Source organism: Podarcis tiliguerta (genome assembly GCF_965153285.1).
Source record: "Podarcis tiliguerta genome assembly, chromosome: 14".
Lineage (NCBI taxonomy): Eukaryota > Metazoa > Chordata > Lepidosauria > Squamata > Lacertidae > Podarcis > Podarcis tiliguerta.
In genome coordinates this window covers 9,443,300-9,459,437 of record NC_139547.1, presented here as the reverse complement: position 1 = coordinate 9,459,437, position 16,138 = coordinate 9,443,300, and the positions used below count along the sequence as shown (strand labels likewise).

The window sequence follows — 16,138 nt, the reverse complement described above, 5'->3', positions numbered from 1 at the left end:
TCCACCCTCTTCAACATCTTCCTCACCCCTTTCCTATGAAGTTCTATGACATAGGCAGCAACCGTATCAGACTGGAGTGAAGGAGTAAAAGAACAAAATTATATTAAAGGAAATCAGGATTTTTTACATTTGGAAAGAGTGTGAAGAAGGATATTCTGGTCTCCTGTCAAGGACGGGTCGTCCCTTCCTTGACAGAGTCCATAGCGTGACTGATGTGTGTGTGTGCACCAGTTGGCTGTGCGGGGGAGATTAAATCCGTGTGTGCTGTTGCTACGACTACAATCTCAACCCCCCTCCCACCACGTGACTGTGGTGAGTGAAAAAAGGTGGCAGGGAGGCCCCCCTCCCCCCGCTCGACAGCACCATGTGGCAGGATTGCCACCCGCTGAGGCTCCTCCCCTCCCACAGGCAGGACCAATCCATCCCTGCTCAGTGGGGCCACTTCCAACACAAGGGGTGCCATGCTGTGGTGCCATGTCATGTGTGCCAAGTTGGCAATAGGTGGGTTAGAGAAATACCTGGCATTTCATCCTGCCTGGGCTTTTGGTGGGTGGATAGCGTGGAGGCCCATGCACTGGGTTGCCAAGGAAGAGATGGGGCAGAAAAATAATAAAAAAAAGAAGCTTGCGGAAAACCCCGTTGTGCCCAAAATGGCAGAGAGATGATGTTACCTTACCAGCCTTTTTCCAGAGACGGGACCCACCATCCTTAAAGGAATGAAGCTGTTGTACAGCCACTCCACTCTAGCAGGGGCAAGCCAGGACTATGGTGTCCCACAACTCCAGGGCCAGCCTTGAGCTTCAGGGCTGGCCTGCGTAGGCATCCTGGCGGCAGGTCACTGAAGACATCAAAGGAGGGATCATTTCAACCACCAGTTGGCCGCTGTGGGAGCCCCTTGGGGGGGGAGGGGGCAAGAGGCACTTTGTTGGCAGCTGCCACTGATCATGACAGCCTGTAGGTCCTGCCAGGAGATTTGGTGGGATGGGTTAGAGGGTGGGAGGGAATCAGCATTCGGGGGCAAACACAGAATCCGTAGTTCATCGCTGTTCAAACCACTGGAACAACCCCTCTAGAGATGCCTCTTCTCTTCTTGGGCTGCAAGAAGGGCTACAGAGGAAGATTTCTTGAATTGTCATTTGTTAGTTCATTCGGCTACGGAGAAGGTGGAGAACCTGTGGCCTGCCGGAAGTTACTGAACTCAAACTCCCATCAGCCCCAACCAGCAAGGCAAATGTTCAGGGATGACTTGACTTGCAGCACAACCACCTGTGGGGATGTGGCCACAGGTTTCCCACCCCAGAAATAAAGTGGTGTGTTTTAGTAGAGGGAAACATTGGTACTGGAGACACTCCAGCAAGTCTGTAGTCATTGGCAGTTGTCCACTTTTCATGTGCAAGCAGCTTCTCTGCATAACTCTTTCCCACAGCCCAGGAGCAATTCTGACTAGGGTTGAGCTGAAAGCAAAGGAATAAGAGAACTCACAAGTGCTTCCTTGGCGATTGTTCAGAGCAAGGGCAAATTCTTTCCGAATTGGCTGTGTTTGTCCTTAGTGGCAGCAGAAAGTGGATCAATCTGATGTCTAGATGGGGCTTATCTGCATTTTACTTTCCTCCACTTGTTCCAGGCATGGTCAGTGTGTTAAAGCTCCACGTCTGAGTGCCCTGCTTTTTTCCTCTGGAGCTTCCCCTGCAAAAAACTGGTCTTTAAAGCTCAACTGGAGCAAACAGCACTCCGTGGAAAACCCAAATTGACATTTGCTCTGATTGAGTGCTAAAAAGTGGGTTTTTGTGAGGAAAGCTCCAGGGCGAAAAAAATAGAGTGCTCAGACACAGGTAAGTGCGGATAAGCCTGTAGTCTTGCAACAACATCTCATCATTCACTGTAAGATTCCTGGCTGCCTGGGATTTGACTTGTGACTAAGGAAGATGATACAGTTGTTAGAAAAATGCCCCATAAGCTGCCAGAGATGGGAGCAAGCATTTAAGAGAGAGGGTCTTTATTGTCCCCGCCAAAGTTGCGCCACTTTGGGGAGACTATTCACCCTTGTTGTGTTACGTGGAACTGCAACAAAACACCTCATTTGGCTGCTTTAACCACATAGGCAGAAGGGCTTGGCAAATATCTCCTGGTTAGGCTTCCTTCCAACCCCTGTCAGCAAACTTCTCCCATCCTTAACATTCACACACCAGACTTCCAGCCTCACGTATTGGGTGGAATGCTGCGCTGACAGTTGTTTAGTAAGGAGGGGCGAAGTAATGTTTAACTCTATAAAAGCTTTATGAGTAACACATTCATTCATTTCAAAGGACAAGTTGCTGGGTTCATTCCAGGGAAATGATCTACCCAAGTGGACAGGAGGGGTGAGGGGGAAACACCACTGTTCCGAGCTCCCCCTTTTGCAGGAGCAGCAAAGCATCACATTCAGCACTGTCCCCGGCTGATATCCTGCAACAGGCACAGTATTTTCCCAGGCAGGAGGCACTCAACTTTTGAACACACTGCCTGCACAAGCCATACCATGTAGTCAAATGCATTTATTATATTAGATACCATAAATTTGACACACTTGGTGTAGAAGCATCACACACACACAAAGAGTTGCACACCAGGGAGGCGCAAGCACATTAAGAGTCACATGGAGGGAATTTGGCCTGTGTAAAGCAATGCATTCTAGGACTCTCGACTTTGGGATCTCTTATGGAGGGAGAAAAGAGCCAGGATGCTATGCTATTCTATGGGAGGCAAGGCAAGAGCATCAGGAGACTGTAGAGCCAAAAGGTTGACATCTATTTCCCCTTTATAAAAGAGGCTATACTAATTCAATCGAGTGCAAGCCATTAGCTTGGCCAAAGACAGAGGGTTTTGGCTCTCTGCACTATGTAGTCCTTATTGGGACAGCCTCCAGCAGTAGAGCAACACAGCAAAGCACTTCCCAGTCCTTTCAGTGTTTCTATCTGCATCTCATCTTCCTCACTTCAATGCTTTCAAATTCTAGGCCAGGTCCTTTTCCTGAACTCTACATAGCAGACCAACACAAGTCGTCTTCCCCTTCCCTACCACTGCACTAGTCGAGAGGGACTAGACCACCTATTTTAATGCAGATCTGCCACTCTTGTAGACTACTAGCAGTTGAAGGGCTCAGGGTACAGGATTCTTTAAGGGATAGCTTTTCCTTTGAGACAGCTCCTCTGTCACCAAACTGGATCCTCTCCGCTGATTCCCGAAGCAAGCCAGTATTGTCTGGGTGAGCAGCGGAGGGGAATGACAATTTAGTAACCTTATCAAACCCCAACCAGGCTCTGGGTCCTGCATTTCGCTGCAGTTGTAATGACAGGACCAAGGTGCAGGCTATTCTGTTGGAGCTGGAGGGAGAAGGAGACAAGATGCCTGCTCATCAAAAAAAGGGGGAGGGGCAGCATTATGGACTCACCTGAGCATGAAGTGCAGCAGCAGCGGCAGCAGCTGGGTATGTGAAAGCAGCATGTGGGATGGCAGGGGTTAACTCCGTGGTGTAGAGTGGGTAGGGAGCCCATGCCTCTGGAGATGCTGGGATCAGGGTTGCTCCAGTCAGGTCATCTAGACATGAGGGAGCAACAGCACGTCACTCAAGACATGGACGGAGAGAGAGGGAAATAAACCAAACAGGCTGGGTTGTGTAGGGGCAGCAGCACCTCTGGCGGAAAGAGCAGCAAGGTAAGATTCAAATATACACACCTGCACCACATCTCATAACCCCAGCTCAGGACCAAAGGGCTTCCACCCAGTGGCATCCATACATCCATCCAAGCAGCCCTGCTCAAGCATCTCACAGAGGTGTGCACACACAGGTGCCTCCTACTCCACACTCGGAGACGAGGGATGAATCTAGGGCAGCCTCCCTATCCCGTCTCCCAGCCTGTTTGCCTCCAGGAGCTTCTGCACTCCAATTCCTATCACTGGTCACATTGGGTGGGGCTAATGGGAGTTGGGCCCAGCCGCACCAGGAGGTTGGGCTCCAATTCTTTCAGATACTCTCCCCTCCATGTGCAACTGATGTAGGTGTTTTGCTAAGGGTTGCTTCACGCAGGTTTAAACACACAGTAAAAACAAAAGAGTTATGCATAGGCATAGTTGCCACATTCATACCAAGGCATAAATTGATTTTAATCTCCTTGCCTTTTAAGCCCCTTCAACACCTCTTTTTTTTGCATACAGATGTTATTATCAATTAATACAAAAGTTTTGCTACAGCTGACCCCATCAGTGCTCACTTGGGGAAGACATTTGCTGCCATGTGTGAGGCAACCCTCAGTAAAAGCAGGAAACGGCAGCCTGCGCCGTCATCTAAAGCAGCCTTTCCCAATCACTCAGATAATGTTGGACTACAATTCCCATAATCCCAGACCACTGGGGCCATGCTGGCTGGGGTTGTAGTTCCACAACATGTGGCGACCCATGGTTAGGAAAGGCTAATCTAGGGCACCAACCCCCCTCCCCCTGCTCCACAATATTCCTCACAAGGGTCCCGTGCAATGAAGTGCGCTCCCAGGGCAGGGTGGAGGTTGGTGGGATTCGGTGTGGCCATCAGCTTGCTTTTTGCCATCTTGGTGTTGGCCTTAGCAAACTCTAACCGCAACGTCTGGGGGTTCTCCGGGTCAAAGCGGATGCCCTGCAGCGGCAGAAGAGAGAAAGAACAGAATGGAATGAAAGCCATGCAGTCAATCTTCTTGGAAACCACGCTGGAAGACAATTTGGCTGAAGAGCGGTACATAAAACGTGCAAGGCCAATACAGAAAATGTGCTTTCTTGTCAATGCAAAAGCTTGGGAAGGAGACGTTGTCTGTGTGCCTTTCCCAGGGATCAGGCTGGGTCCACGTATGTAGCAGTATTGGTAGCAGGAACAGAGCCTACTGTTTCAGACTGCCAGCAAGAGTTTTTGAAGGCTCCCGGCAAGCAGCACACACAACAGAGCATCAATTGGCCTTTGCGGTCCATATGAGTGGTTGTGTATGTTTAGTCCTTACCAGCTGTGCTCCCAGCTCATTTCATAGGCAGCTGCTTGCCTGCTGGGGGTGGAGAGAGCGCCACAGCAACAGCCATCACTGGGACAAAGTGGCAGTGAAGTTGGGACTATGAGGATGCAAGCCTGTCCCCTCTCCCTCCTGGCAAGCAGAAGCAACTCTGCTCTTGGGAGGCTATTGCTGCGACTCCACCCCACTGCAAAAGCTGTTCCTGCATTAAATAGCTTACAGGTGAGAGCCAGGAAAAGAAGACCTTTCCATGCATCTCAACAGATGCCACAGATTCCTAGGTTACTCTTGAAGCAGGGCCGGCCCACCCATGAGGCAAGGTGTGGCAACTGCCTCAGGTGATAGGATCCACAGACACGATGTTGATCCTTCTTTCCCCCCCTTGTTCCCAATGTAGATATCCCCTCACCCCTTCTTCCCTCGCGGAGGGGAGGGGGCACCATTTGGGGGGTCTGCCTCAGGTGCCAAAATGTCTTGGGCCGGTTCTGCCTTGAAGGGCAGAAAACACATGGCAGCCATGTCATCCGGGCTTAACTGGTGCAACACACAGTTAACCCACACAGCTCACTAATGCACTGAAGTGTTCCAGCTCCAGATTAGCTTGCTTTGAGCATCATTTCGCCACGTGGTAAGGAGAACTTGCAAAGTTTGCAAGTATGTGTTATAATAGTTATTGGCACGAGTCCCAAGTAGCTGGAAATCTACAGCACTTCCTTTCAATGAAGTTACCGGATATGAGATGGGATGGAATTGCATGCTGAGCCCAAGTCATTCTGGCTGTTGGGCTGTGCAAGTACCTGAACTGCATTGGTCCTCAATACTCACATTCAGTGCATTCTTTGCAGCTTCCGCACCAGACCGGCTGTCGAAGGTAACAAAGCCAACCGGCTAGGGAGAAGAACACATGGTTTAAACAACATGTGCATAATGTGTGCTTGGAACTAACTGATCTAGCCACACTGCTGAGTACAGCTTGTGGTGGTGGTTTCCTTTCCTTTCCAGGTGTCCTTCACAGAGCTAGTAGCTCTAAACAGGCAGCCCGGCAAGGGACCTGTTTCCCCAGCAAGTTCTTCTATGCCTTTCAGCCTACCAAGCTTCCATTTCAAGGGATGGGAGATGTGAAGAACCTGCTGTTGCTGAGGCCAGAGCCCAGCTTGTTCATTGCACTGGAGGCAGACTAGCTTCTGTTGCAGCTTTGGGTGCATCCGACAGGTTATTCAGCAGCACAAAGGACGCCTTAAGATAAGCTTTGCTGCTTTGCAGTGTTGGCAGATGTGGGTGTTTTTGTTAGCTAGTACAGCAGAGATGGGGAGCCTGTGGCACACTCCAGATCATTGGGCTGGACTCCATCATCCCTGGGGCTGATGGGAGCCTGGAGTCCAGCAATACCCAGACTCCAGCCATCGTTTCCATATCTGTACAATAAAGCAATGTCTTGGGAAAGACACTGCACTTTTGTAGGGAAAGGGAAACTATGTACACAAAACATGCAATATGTAGACCATTAGAGAGTATCAGCCAGTCCATGCAGCACAGTTAGAACTGAACAGCCTTCAGACAGGGGCTTTGGATGGGATAAAAGCAGCCCCAGCTTTATTTGAGTGTGTGCTATTGCCCATCCCTTTACTGTAATCCTAGGGTTGCACCCCCTCCTTCTTCCTAATTAGGGCATCTGATCTACAGTTTAAGCAGTTAAGGGCAGAACTGGGAAGCTGCCAGAATGAGGACTGAGGGCGGCATTACCTGTTTTGATGTTAGCTTGATCAGCGATCCTTCATAACCCTGAGGAGAGAGAAGCCAGCAAGTTAGTTATTGGATTCCTTAAAAGGGAAAGAAAAGGATGCAAGGCCAGGCCAGCACCCTTAAACAAAGTGCCAGAAATACTTCTGCAGCCCTGAAAAGCGAGTTAACATTAAGACGTAGTTACTATGTTAGAAACACTTTCGCCCCGTCACCACCATCCCCACCACAGATGCACTATGCCCTTCCACCCTATGAAACTGCTTTATATGGAGTCAAGTCATTGCTATATGTAGCCTAATATTGTCTGAATAGGGTTAAACCACAGAGCCTAGGACTTGCGGATCAGAAGGTTGGCGGTTTGAATCCCCGTGAACTGCCAACCTAGCAGTTCGAAAGCACGTCAAAGAGCAAGTAGATAAATAGGTACCGCTCTGGCGGGAAGGTATACGGCGTTTCCGTGCGCTGCTCTGGTTCGCCAGAAGCGGTTTAGTCATGCTGGCCACATGACCCGGAAGCTGTATGCCGGGTCCCTCGGCCAATAAAGCGAGATGAGCGCCGCAACCTCAGAGTTGGCCACGACTGGACCTAATGGTCAGGGGTCCCCTTTACCTTTACATTGTCTGACTGGCAACAGTTCTTTCAAGGGTTCAAGCAGAACCCTTTCCTAACCCTGCCACTAAAAGCCAGCTAACTGAGAAATGCTGGACAGAGGACATGCTACCTGCATCCCGACATGTTGCCATCCCTAAATATTAATCCCATTAGTTACTAATGACAGCTACACACTTAACAAAGGGAGGTTCCTACACTGGATCAGACCATTGGCCCATCCATCCGGGAGGGTGGTTGGTTAGCTGGTCAGGGATGCTCAAGAAGTATTTCCTGAATCAGAGTTCAATTGGCTGACCTCTGAGGCTCCTTCCAATTCTGTGACTTTTGGGGGTTGGGAGTTGGAGGGGTGGTGGTGAATCTGGGGTTAAATACCTGCTCAGCCCTGCTCCCTGGTGACCTTGAACCAACTTTATGATGATTCTCTATAGCCAACAGGGCACAAGGCTGCCATATCAATAGACTAAGGACACAATTTCTTGTAGGGGTGCATGTGCTGCTACTTACCTTGAATGGCCGGAAAAGCAGGTAAAGCTCTCTGGGCTTGATGTCCACAGGAAGGCCACTGACAAAAAGTGTCCGCACCTAGAAGAGGTGGAACAATGCCAAGCAGGTTTAGAGATCACTGTACCGCATCACTGGGTATCTTATTAGTCACAGTCCAAGGTTCAAGCGCCAAGTCATATGACTGACAAATCCAGGAGTGCAATCATTCTGCGAAGAATATTCAAGAGAGTTAACAGCCACTGTTGACTGGGAGACTGTCCAATTGGAAGGATCTGTCAGTTTTGGTTCTCTCATTTTTTTAAAATCTTAAATTCAGTTCTCCACATTACTGCAGCAATTTGATATATATATATTTTTAGCTCTCATGAAAACTCTTCAGCATTTTCAGGTCAATTTCTTCCAACACACACTTTTCTACAGAATTTTCACTCAAGAACGCCATATTTTCAAATCACAAAGCAAACTTTATTTTCAAACAAAATTCGGAAAAGCGCAAATTTGGAAGGACGGCAGTGTTCCGGTTCTCATATTGTTTCACAAAATCATAATTTGATAAATTTGCCTTAAATGTTATTGAATTTCTGTCCCATTTCTAGCTGGAAAGTAGGTGGGATTATTTGATTAGAGGTTTGTTTGTTTGTATAGACTAGATACCTGCATATGTATATATAGCAATAGATCCCTGAAGCTGGGCAGAGGATGGAGAGATGTAAAAGATTTTCTGTGGCAGTTTGCCAGTTGGCTTTTTTGAAATGTGGTTTAACCAAAGTCAACTAGAAATGTAACTGCAAGCCCTAGATGTCATTTTTCACTTTTGTACTTAGCAATGAACCCTTTAAAAAAAAAAAAGCACTAGTATGTGGAGTTTTTCCCTTACTAAGTACCCAGTATTTTGTTTTTGTTTTTAAATGTATTTTTATTAAAAATTTTCTTGATTTACAAAGGTATGTGCAATGTCTCTCGTATTTTTCCCCCCATGTAACTTTTTTTTTTACAAATCGGTTTCATTTGTTGAGACATTAGGAAGAATAGGGGGAAAGAGGTGGGGGGGGAGATGAGTGGGGGTGGGGTCAGGTGGTGATGTTTCTATTAATATATGTGGGGTTTTGTGTCAGTGTCGCTTGTGCAGGTTCTCTGCTGTTCACTTGTGTTCCTTTGGTGGTGAGAGAGGTTGGGGTTGGCCTAGGGTGTGGTTGTTTGTTTGTGGTTGGCTGTGGTGATCTTTGCTTTCGTGTGTGAGTGGGGTGGGTGGGTGTTTTGGATCAGGTTAGCCATATTGATTTGCATGCTGTTGGTGAATTCTTGTCATTGTCCTGTTGGGCTGTGTATGTGATAAAGGGGAGCCATGCCAGGGTAAAGGAATCTTCTTCTGTTTGTCCCCGTGTCAATTTCAGTTTATTGGTTAATTTTTCTAGTAAGGCTGTTTCCCATACTATTTGGTACCATTGGTCCATGCTTACTCCTGACAGGTCTCTCCAGTGTCTGGCTATGATGCTTCTGGCTGCTGAGAGTAGGTGGGTTGAGTTATTTGTGGTGTAAGTGGGCATTGCTGTCTTGGAAGATGTTTAGTAGGGCCAATTCTGGGGTGATTTCCAATACTTGCATGGTTATTTTACATATTTCTCATAGGGCTGTTGTCCAGAATAGTTGGATTTTGGGACACTCCCACCACATGTGGAGGTATGTGCCTGTGGACGTGCACCCTCTCCAGCATTTTGGTGAGGTTCCTGGGCATATCAGCACTAGTTTTCTTGGTGTTAGGTACCACCTGTACGTGATTTTCAGAGTGAGCTCTTTTCTTTTTGTTGAAATGGATTTAAAGGTGGGTTTAGACCACATTCTGGTCCATTGAGTGGGGTTAATCTCATTGCCTATGTCAGCCTCCCATTGTTTTTTTGATTGTGTCTAGGGAGTTTGTGGGATTTTGGAGTAGTATTTTGTATATTGCAGATACCATCCCTTTACCGTGTCCCTTTGTTGTTAGGTGGTTTTCGAAGGTTGTCAGGGGCCTAGTTGCTACTGATTTTATTACTGGATTGTTTAAGAGGGCATGTAATTGGTGATGTGTTAACCAGGGCATTTGGGTGTCTTCTAGTTTGTCTTGTATTTCTTGTGTTGACAAAGGTTTGTTATTTTTATAGACGTCTATTAGATGATATAAGCCTTTGGTTTGCCAGGTTTTTATCTGGAGGTTTTGTGCTGCATGATGGAATAATGGGTGGTACGCCAGGGGAATTAGTGGGGATGGGGTTGGGAATAGTTTGTGTATTTCTGTTTTCCATGCTTTGAGAATGGTCTGTGTGAAGTACCTAGTATTTTGTTAAAGTCATTCATGGGTATTAAGATGGCGTTATCTTTCCTTTTCTTTTTCTAAGAGCATGGGGAAGAGCTAAAGTTCAGCGGCAGAGCAAATACTTTGTATGCATGATGTCCAATATTTCAATTTCAAGCTTTTCTAGTTAAAGAGATCAAGAAGCAGATTTAAAGGGAAAGTTCTTCCCGGACAGCTGCTGCCAGTCAGAACAGGCACTAGTGGGGTAGATGCACAATTCCTCCCCATGCTGTTCACCAGCAAACTGCTAGTATTGTAATGTACAATCCTTGTGAACTTTTCAGAGAAAGGGCAAGACATAAATTTAATAACTGAAGTGCAATTCTCAAAACTGGCTGCCTGCTGAATTGCTGCTCTTGACCTTCCTTCCTTCCTTCCAATCATGTGGTACCCCTAGAGCAGCAACTAGGTCGGTTTTGTAATTCTTACTCTTCTAAACCTGGAAAGCTTAACTTTTAGAATATTCAAAAGAGCAAAGCGAGAAAGTAGTGCTTGTCTGGGGCAACGCTGCTCTGATGTCCCTTGCAAAGTGCAGGCATCTCTCTGTGTCTTTGGTAAAGTCTCTATTTCTCCAGTATCCTTTTATTTATTTATTATTTGGCCCTTAAATGCATTCCATTTCACACATCTATCAGGCAGGAACCTTTTCTATTGCCTTTTGGTTCCTGAAAAATACATTCCTCTTTCAACAAACCTTCTAAATGGCAGTCTTTACCCCAGCTGATATTTCTCTGAATTTGAACTGATGTATTTACTGCTGTTGTTTTAAACTGGTTTTATAAATATAATTGCCTTATAAAACTGTTTTTATATGTTCATTTCTTTTAACAGTTTTTATATATGGGACGCGGGTGGTGCTGTGGGTAAAACCTCAGCGCCTAGGACTTGCCGATCGTCAGGTCGGCGGTTCGAGTTCCCGCGGCGGGGTGCGCTCCCGTCGTTCGGTCCCAGCGCCTGCCCACCTAGCAGTTCGAAAGCAGCCCCGGGTGCAAGTAGATAAATAGGGACCGCTTACTAGCGGGAAGGTAAACGGCGTTCTGTGTGCTGAGCTGGCTCGCCAGATGCAGCTTGTCACACTGGCCACATGACCCGGAAGTGTCTTCGGACAGCGCTGGCCCCCGGCCTTTTAAGTGTGATGGGCGCACAACCCCAGAGTCGGACACGACTGGCCTGTACGGGCAGGGGTACCTTTACCTTTTTATATATGAGTGTTCTCTATGTTTTCATTATATTGTAAATTGATTTGCGGTGGCCTTATGGGAAGTGCTTCATAAATAAAAGCCCACTTTAAATAAAACTAGAGCCACAGTTTGATAACTTATTTTAATTTCTGTCCCAAAATAGCAGTGAAATTTGCTTCAGATTACACCAATATCTTGTCAAAACAACTCATTCCTTCTTCAGGGGGGACAAACAGCTCCTATTGCAGCAATATTCCCAGATCCGGAAGCAAAGCTGGCCTTAGATGACCAAGCAGTGTGCGTTTTCTGTGGCAACTCAGGCATCCAGAACGACACACACTGTCCGTGTTACTTCTGACCCCATGATTGCTCTGAAGGATCATGCTGAAATAAAAACACCTGGCCTCTAAAGTGACCTAGCACAAACTAGGCTCAACATGTACAAATCTTGCTTTGCTCTCTGGGAAATGGCAGTGTTGACGAAATGAGCACTCTTTGTCTGAAACTGCTGCACTGGGCCTCTTTAGAGGTAGCCAGCGAAATATGTCCTGCCCACTAATCTCAGCCTAGTATGCTCTATTCCAGGGGTCAGCAAACTTTTTCAGCAGGGGGCCGGTCCACTGTCCCTCAAACCTTGTGGGGGGCCGGACTATATTTTGGGTGAAAAAATGAACGAATTCCTATGCCCCATAAATAACCCAGAGATGCATTTTAAATAAAAGCACACATTCTACTCATGTAAAAACATGCTGATTCCCGGACTGTTCGCAAGCTGGATTTAGAAGGCGACTGGGCCGCATCCAGCCCCTGGGCCTTAGTTTGCCTACCCATGCTCTATTCCCACAGTGCCATCCAGACCGTATCATATTTGAATACATCTGCCTGACAGTGCAACCCAAACCCTCATACTTTCTGGGGAAAGACTGAGGTGGCAGATCAGGGAGATGCTCCTTTAAAACTATCATAAGACAGCCTAGTTCAGAAGCAACTTTCTTCCTATAGTGAGGAGGAAGGATCAAGAGCCCAACTCTGTTTCTAGACAACTAAGTAGAATTCCAGTTGACTTGCTATACTACTTGGGTGCATTGTGGGTTTTTTCTGTTTACATCCTGCTTTGTCTTGTCCACACCAGTTGAAGCTCAGCATAAATTTACTCTAATCCTTGTGGGAGCCATTTTATGACTCCCCACTTTTTATTTTTAATTTAATTATCATTAACGCACATCCATTCTATCCAGGCCACTGGTGGCATTGATCATATTGCCCAAAGTTTTATGATTATTCTGAATTACAGTGGTACCTCGGGATGCGAACGGGATCCGTTCCGGAGCCCTGTTCGCATCCTCAACGCAACGTAAGCTGCAACAGCGCGTGCCGCGTTTTGCCGCTTCCGCGCGTGACGTCATTTTCAGTGTCTGCGCACGAGCAAGCGGACGAAACCTGGAAGTAATGCACTCCGTTACTTCCGGGTTGCTGCAGAGTGCAACTGAAAAGTGCTCAACCCGAAGCACACTCACCCCGATGTATGAACTGTACTGCAGCACATCTTGCCAAAGGAATTTTATAATTTTTTTCGTGTTGTGCCATTTTAATTATGTTTTATTAGTTTACTTTAATGTTTTGTAAACCACCCTGGCATTTCCAGATGACAGATGGTTTCAAAGTTTAAAACAGTATGCCATACAAACTCACAAAATCCCAACATAATATTTAAAATATTCTTTCCATATAAGGTGCAGAGACCAGCATGTCATTCATTGGAAGAAGAGATTAAACACAACATCCTGGGCTATTGCTTCTCAGAGTAAACCCACTGAAACGAACAGCCGTAAGGAAGTTAGTCTTCATAGATTTCAGTGGGTCTACCCCGAGTAAAACTGCTAGCTACAACCCAATGTATATATCATAATAAGACCCCAAGGTCTGTTTAAAATTAGTGAGAGTTGGGGCTTCTCCAACCTCGCTTGAAACCGGATTACATGTTTGCAGCACACTGTTGAAGAAACCCTGTTCTCTCTATTTGTTGTTCTAACTTTTATTACAGGCTGGCATCTCAACAGAACCTCAGAAGTAGATCTTAAGGTACTGGTAGGTCAATATTATGGGACGCGGGTGGCGCTGTGGGTTAAACCACAGAGCCTAGGACTTGCTGATCAAAAGGTCGGCGGTTCGAATCCCTGCAACGGGGTGAGCTCCCGTTGCTCGGTTCCAGCTCCTGCCAACCTAGCAGTACGAAAGCACCTCAAAGTGCAAGTAGATAAATAGGTACCGCTCCGGTGGGAAGGTAAACGGCGTTTCCATGCGCTGCTCTGGTTCGCCAGAAGCGGTTTAGTCATGCTGGCCACATGACCCGGAAGCTGTCTGTGGACAAACGCTGGCTCCCTTGGCCCATAGAGCGAGATGAGCACCGTAACCCCAGAGTCGGTCACGACTGGACCTAATGGTCAGGGGTACCTTTACCTTTAGGTCAATATTAGCGCTGGATTTAGGGTGGTGCAGACAGTTCCCCCCATAGGAAGCGAGCCAGGGGGTTGTAATAAATAAAAATAAAAATAAAAAATTTATATAGGTAGCGTGCATTTCCATGCACTCTGGCACTCATCACTGTGTTCTGTTGCGCCAGAAGTGGTTTAGCCATGCTGGCCACATGACCCAGAAAGCTGTCTGTGGACAAACGCCAGCTCCTTCAGCCTGAAAGCGAGATGAGTGCCGCAACCCCATAGTCGTCTGCGACTGGACTTTACCGCCAGGGCTCCTTTACCTTTACCCTTACCCATTTGGGTAGCTACTCAAAGCAGCCAAATGAAATATTGTGAAAATAAGGGGGGAATGGGGGGGCACCAAATTTTGCCCTCGCTCAAGGCACCATATTACCAAAGTCCGCCCCTGTCAAGATGGCTCTGGACCCTAACCGTTTACGGCAGGGATGGGGGTCCTTTCTCAGCCTGAGATCCACATTCTCAAATAGGGAGCCTTCCAGAGTTTCCGCCACCCACTTGATGCCAAGGGCAAACTGGCACGAAGGTCACTCTGCACCATTTGGAGTTTCCGAAGGCCAGTTACGACGTCTGCCAATATTGCAGGCTGGCTGCGCCTGCAAATTTGCTACACTTGTAACAAGGCACTTTGGCGGTGACAGCAGCCATGAAATTAAGAGACGCCTGCTTATTGGGAGGAAAGCAATGACCAACCTAGACAGCATCTTAAAAAGTAGAGACATCACCTTGCCAACAAAGGTCCATATAGTAAAAGCTATGGTTTTCCCAGTAGTGATGTATGGAAGTGAGAGCTGGACCATAAAGAAGGCTGATTGCCGAGAATTGATGCTTTTGAATTATGGTGCTGGAGGAGACTCTTGAGAGTCCCATGGACTGCAAGAAGATCAAACCTATCCATTCTGAAGGAAATCAGCCCTGAGTGCTCACTGGAAGGACAGATCATGAAGCTGAGGCTCCAATACTTTGGCCACCTCATGAGAAGAGAAGACTCCCTGGAAAAGACCCTGATGTTGGGAAAGATGGAGGGCACAAGGAGAAGGGGACGACAGAGGACGAGATGGTTGGATAGTGTCTTCGAAGCTACAAACATGAGTCTGACCAAACTGCGGGAGGCAGTGGAAGACAGAAGTGCCTGGCGTGCTCTGGTCCATGGGGTCACGAAGAGTCGGACACGACTAAACGACTAAACAACAACAACAGCTTCAGAACTTGAGTCAGCATTCCAGGAATCACCCTGCACCTTCCTCAGCAAATGCTTTACTGATATGCTTACCATTTTCTTCAAAATTATCTATATACCCACCTGTAATGCTCGCATTTCTAGGTGAGGCACAAATAAAACATCATTTGGGTAGGATGAATATATAAAAAGCATGATGGGGATTTGGCACACATCAAGGGCTCCTCATCAGGGTTCAAGCCATGCCCTTTCCCAGGTTACTCCATTCTATTCTGCCATTGTATTTCCATTCTCTCCCAACAGCCCAGTCAGCGTTCTGGGTCTACAGAGCATGCTCAGCCTTTACTACCTCCTCACCGTTTAATTTTACTCCCAATGATCTTTTGCACTTCCAAAAGCCTTGGAGTCTCCATAAGCCCCCTAACAATTCCTACTTGTGCGTGGACAATGCCACTTACATAAGAATTCACACTTGGAGAAGGAGTTTGCCATTAATGTGCAGAATACTGCTCACACAAGACACACACACATTCTAGAGCTAGCCAAGTTAGCCTGAATCTCCCAGCAACCATTACAGATGACAGTTCCCTGGATTCTTTGGAGGAAGGAATGATGGCTAAAGTAGTATCACAGAGCTTCAAATGTACAGTGCGGATTTGGCCAAGGACTCGACTCAACAGCCCCCCATCAAAACGACACAGGGATGGGTAGAGTAATAAACATTTCCCTTTTTTAGATGGGGGCCTTCAAGACCACCCATGTCAGACTCTACAATTACCCAACCTGCATTGCCAAGCAGACAGAGTGCAATTCAAGCGGCAAACTTTTAAACATAAAGAGATGTCCTTCAATATCTGCCAAGGTACTGCAGAAAGTTTGTAGAGCAAAAGGTGCACTATTTTCCAAGACAAAACCTTGGCTTAGTTCTCAGCAAGGTGGCAAGACTATGTTTGGCCGGTGACCTCTTGTCCTACAAGAGGTATCCTACAAATAAAAATATTCCTTGAATAAAAAGTAACATTTCAGGGAAAAGGCTAGGTTAGGGCACACTCCATTCCCCAACATCTAGTTTTTACACA

At 47.0% G+C, this 16,138-nt stretch overlaps 1 protein-coding gene across 4 annotated transcripts in view; it reads right to left on the bottom strand.

Annotated features, from left to right (window-relative positions):
- RBPMS2 (RNA binding protein, mRNA processing factor 2) overlaps positions 1-16,138 on the bottom strand; it is a 51,099-nt gene that overhangs the window by 6,076 nt on the left and 28,885 nt on the right. Inside the window, exons 2-8 of one of the 4 annotated variants that reach the window (XR_014504839.1) lie at positions 7,869-7,946; positions 6,753-6,791; positions 5,835-5,897; positions 4,498-4,648; positions 3,431-3,576; positions 672-838; positions 27-71 (exon numbers count right to left, since the gene is read on the bottom strand). Coding sequence is in view for 1 of the 4 variants with exons in the window: in XM_083413220.1 (XP_083269346.1) it covers positions 3,431-3,576; positions 4,498-4,648; positions 5,835-5,897; positions 6,753-6,791; positions 7,869-7,946 (477 nt within the window). In the remaining 3 variants the exon portion in view is untranslated. The remainder of the gene's footprint in view (positions 1-26; positions 72-671; positions 839-3,430; positions 3,577-4,497; positions 4,649-5,834; positions 5,898-6,752; positions 6,792-7,868; positions 7,947-16,138) is intronic. The other 3 variants (XR_014504840.1, XR_014504841.1, XM_083413220.1) reach the window with 3 other exon arrangements.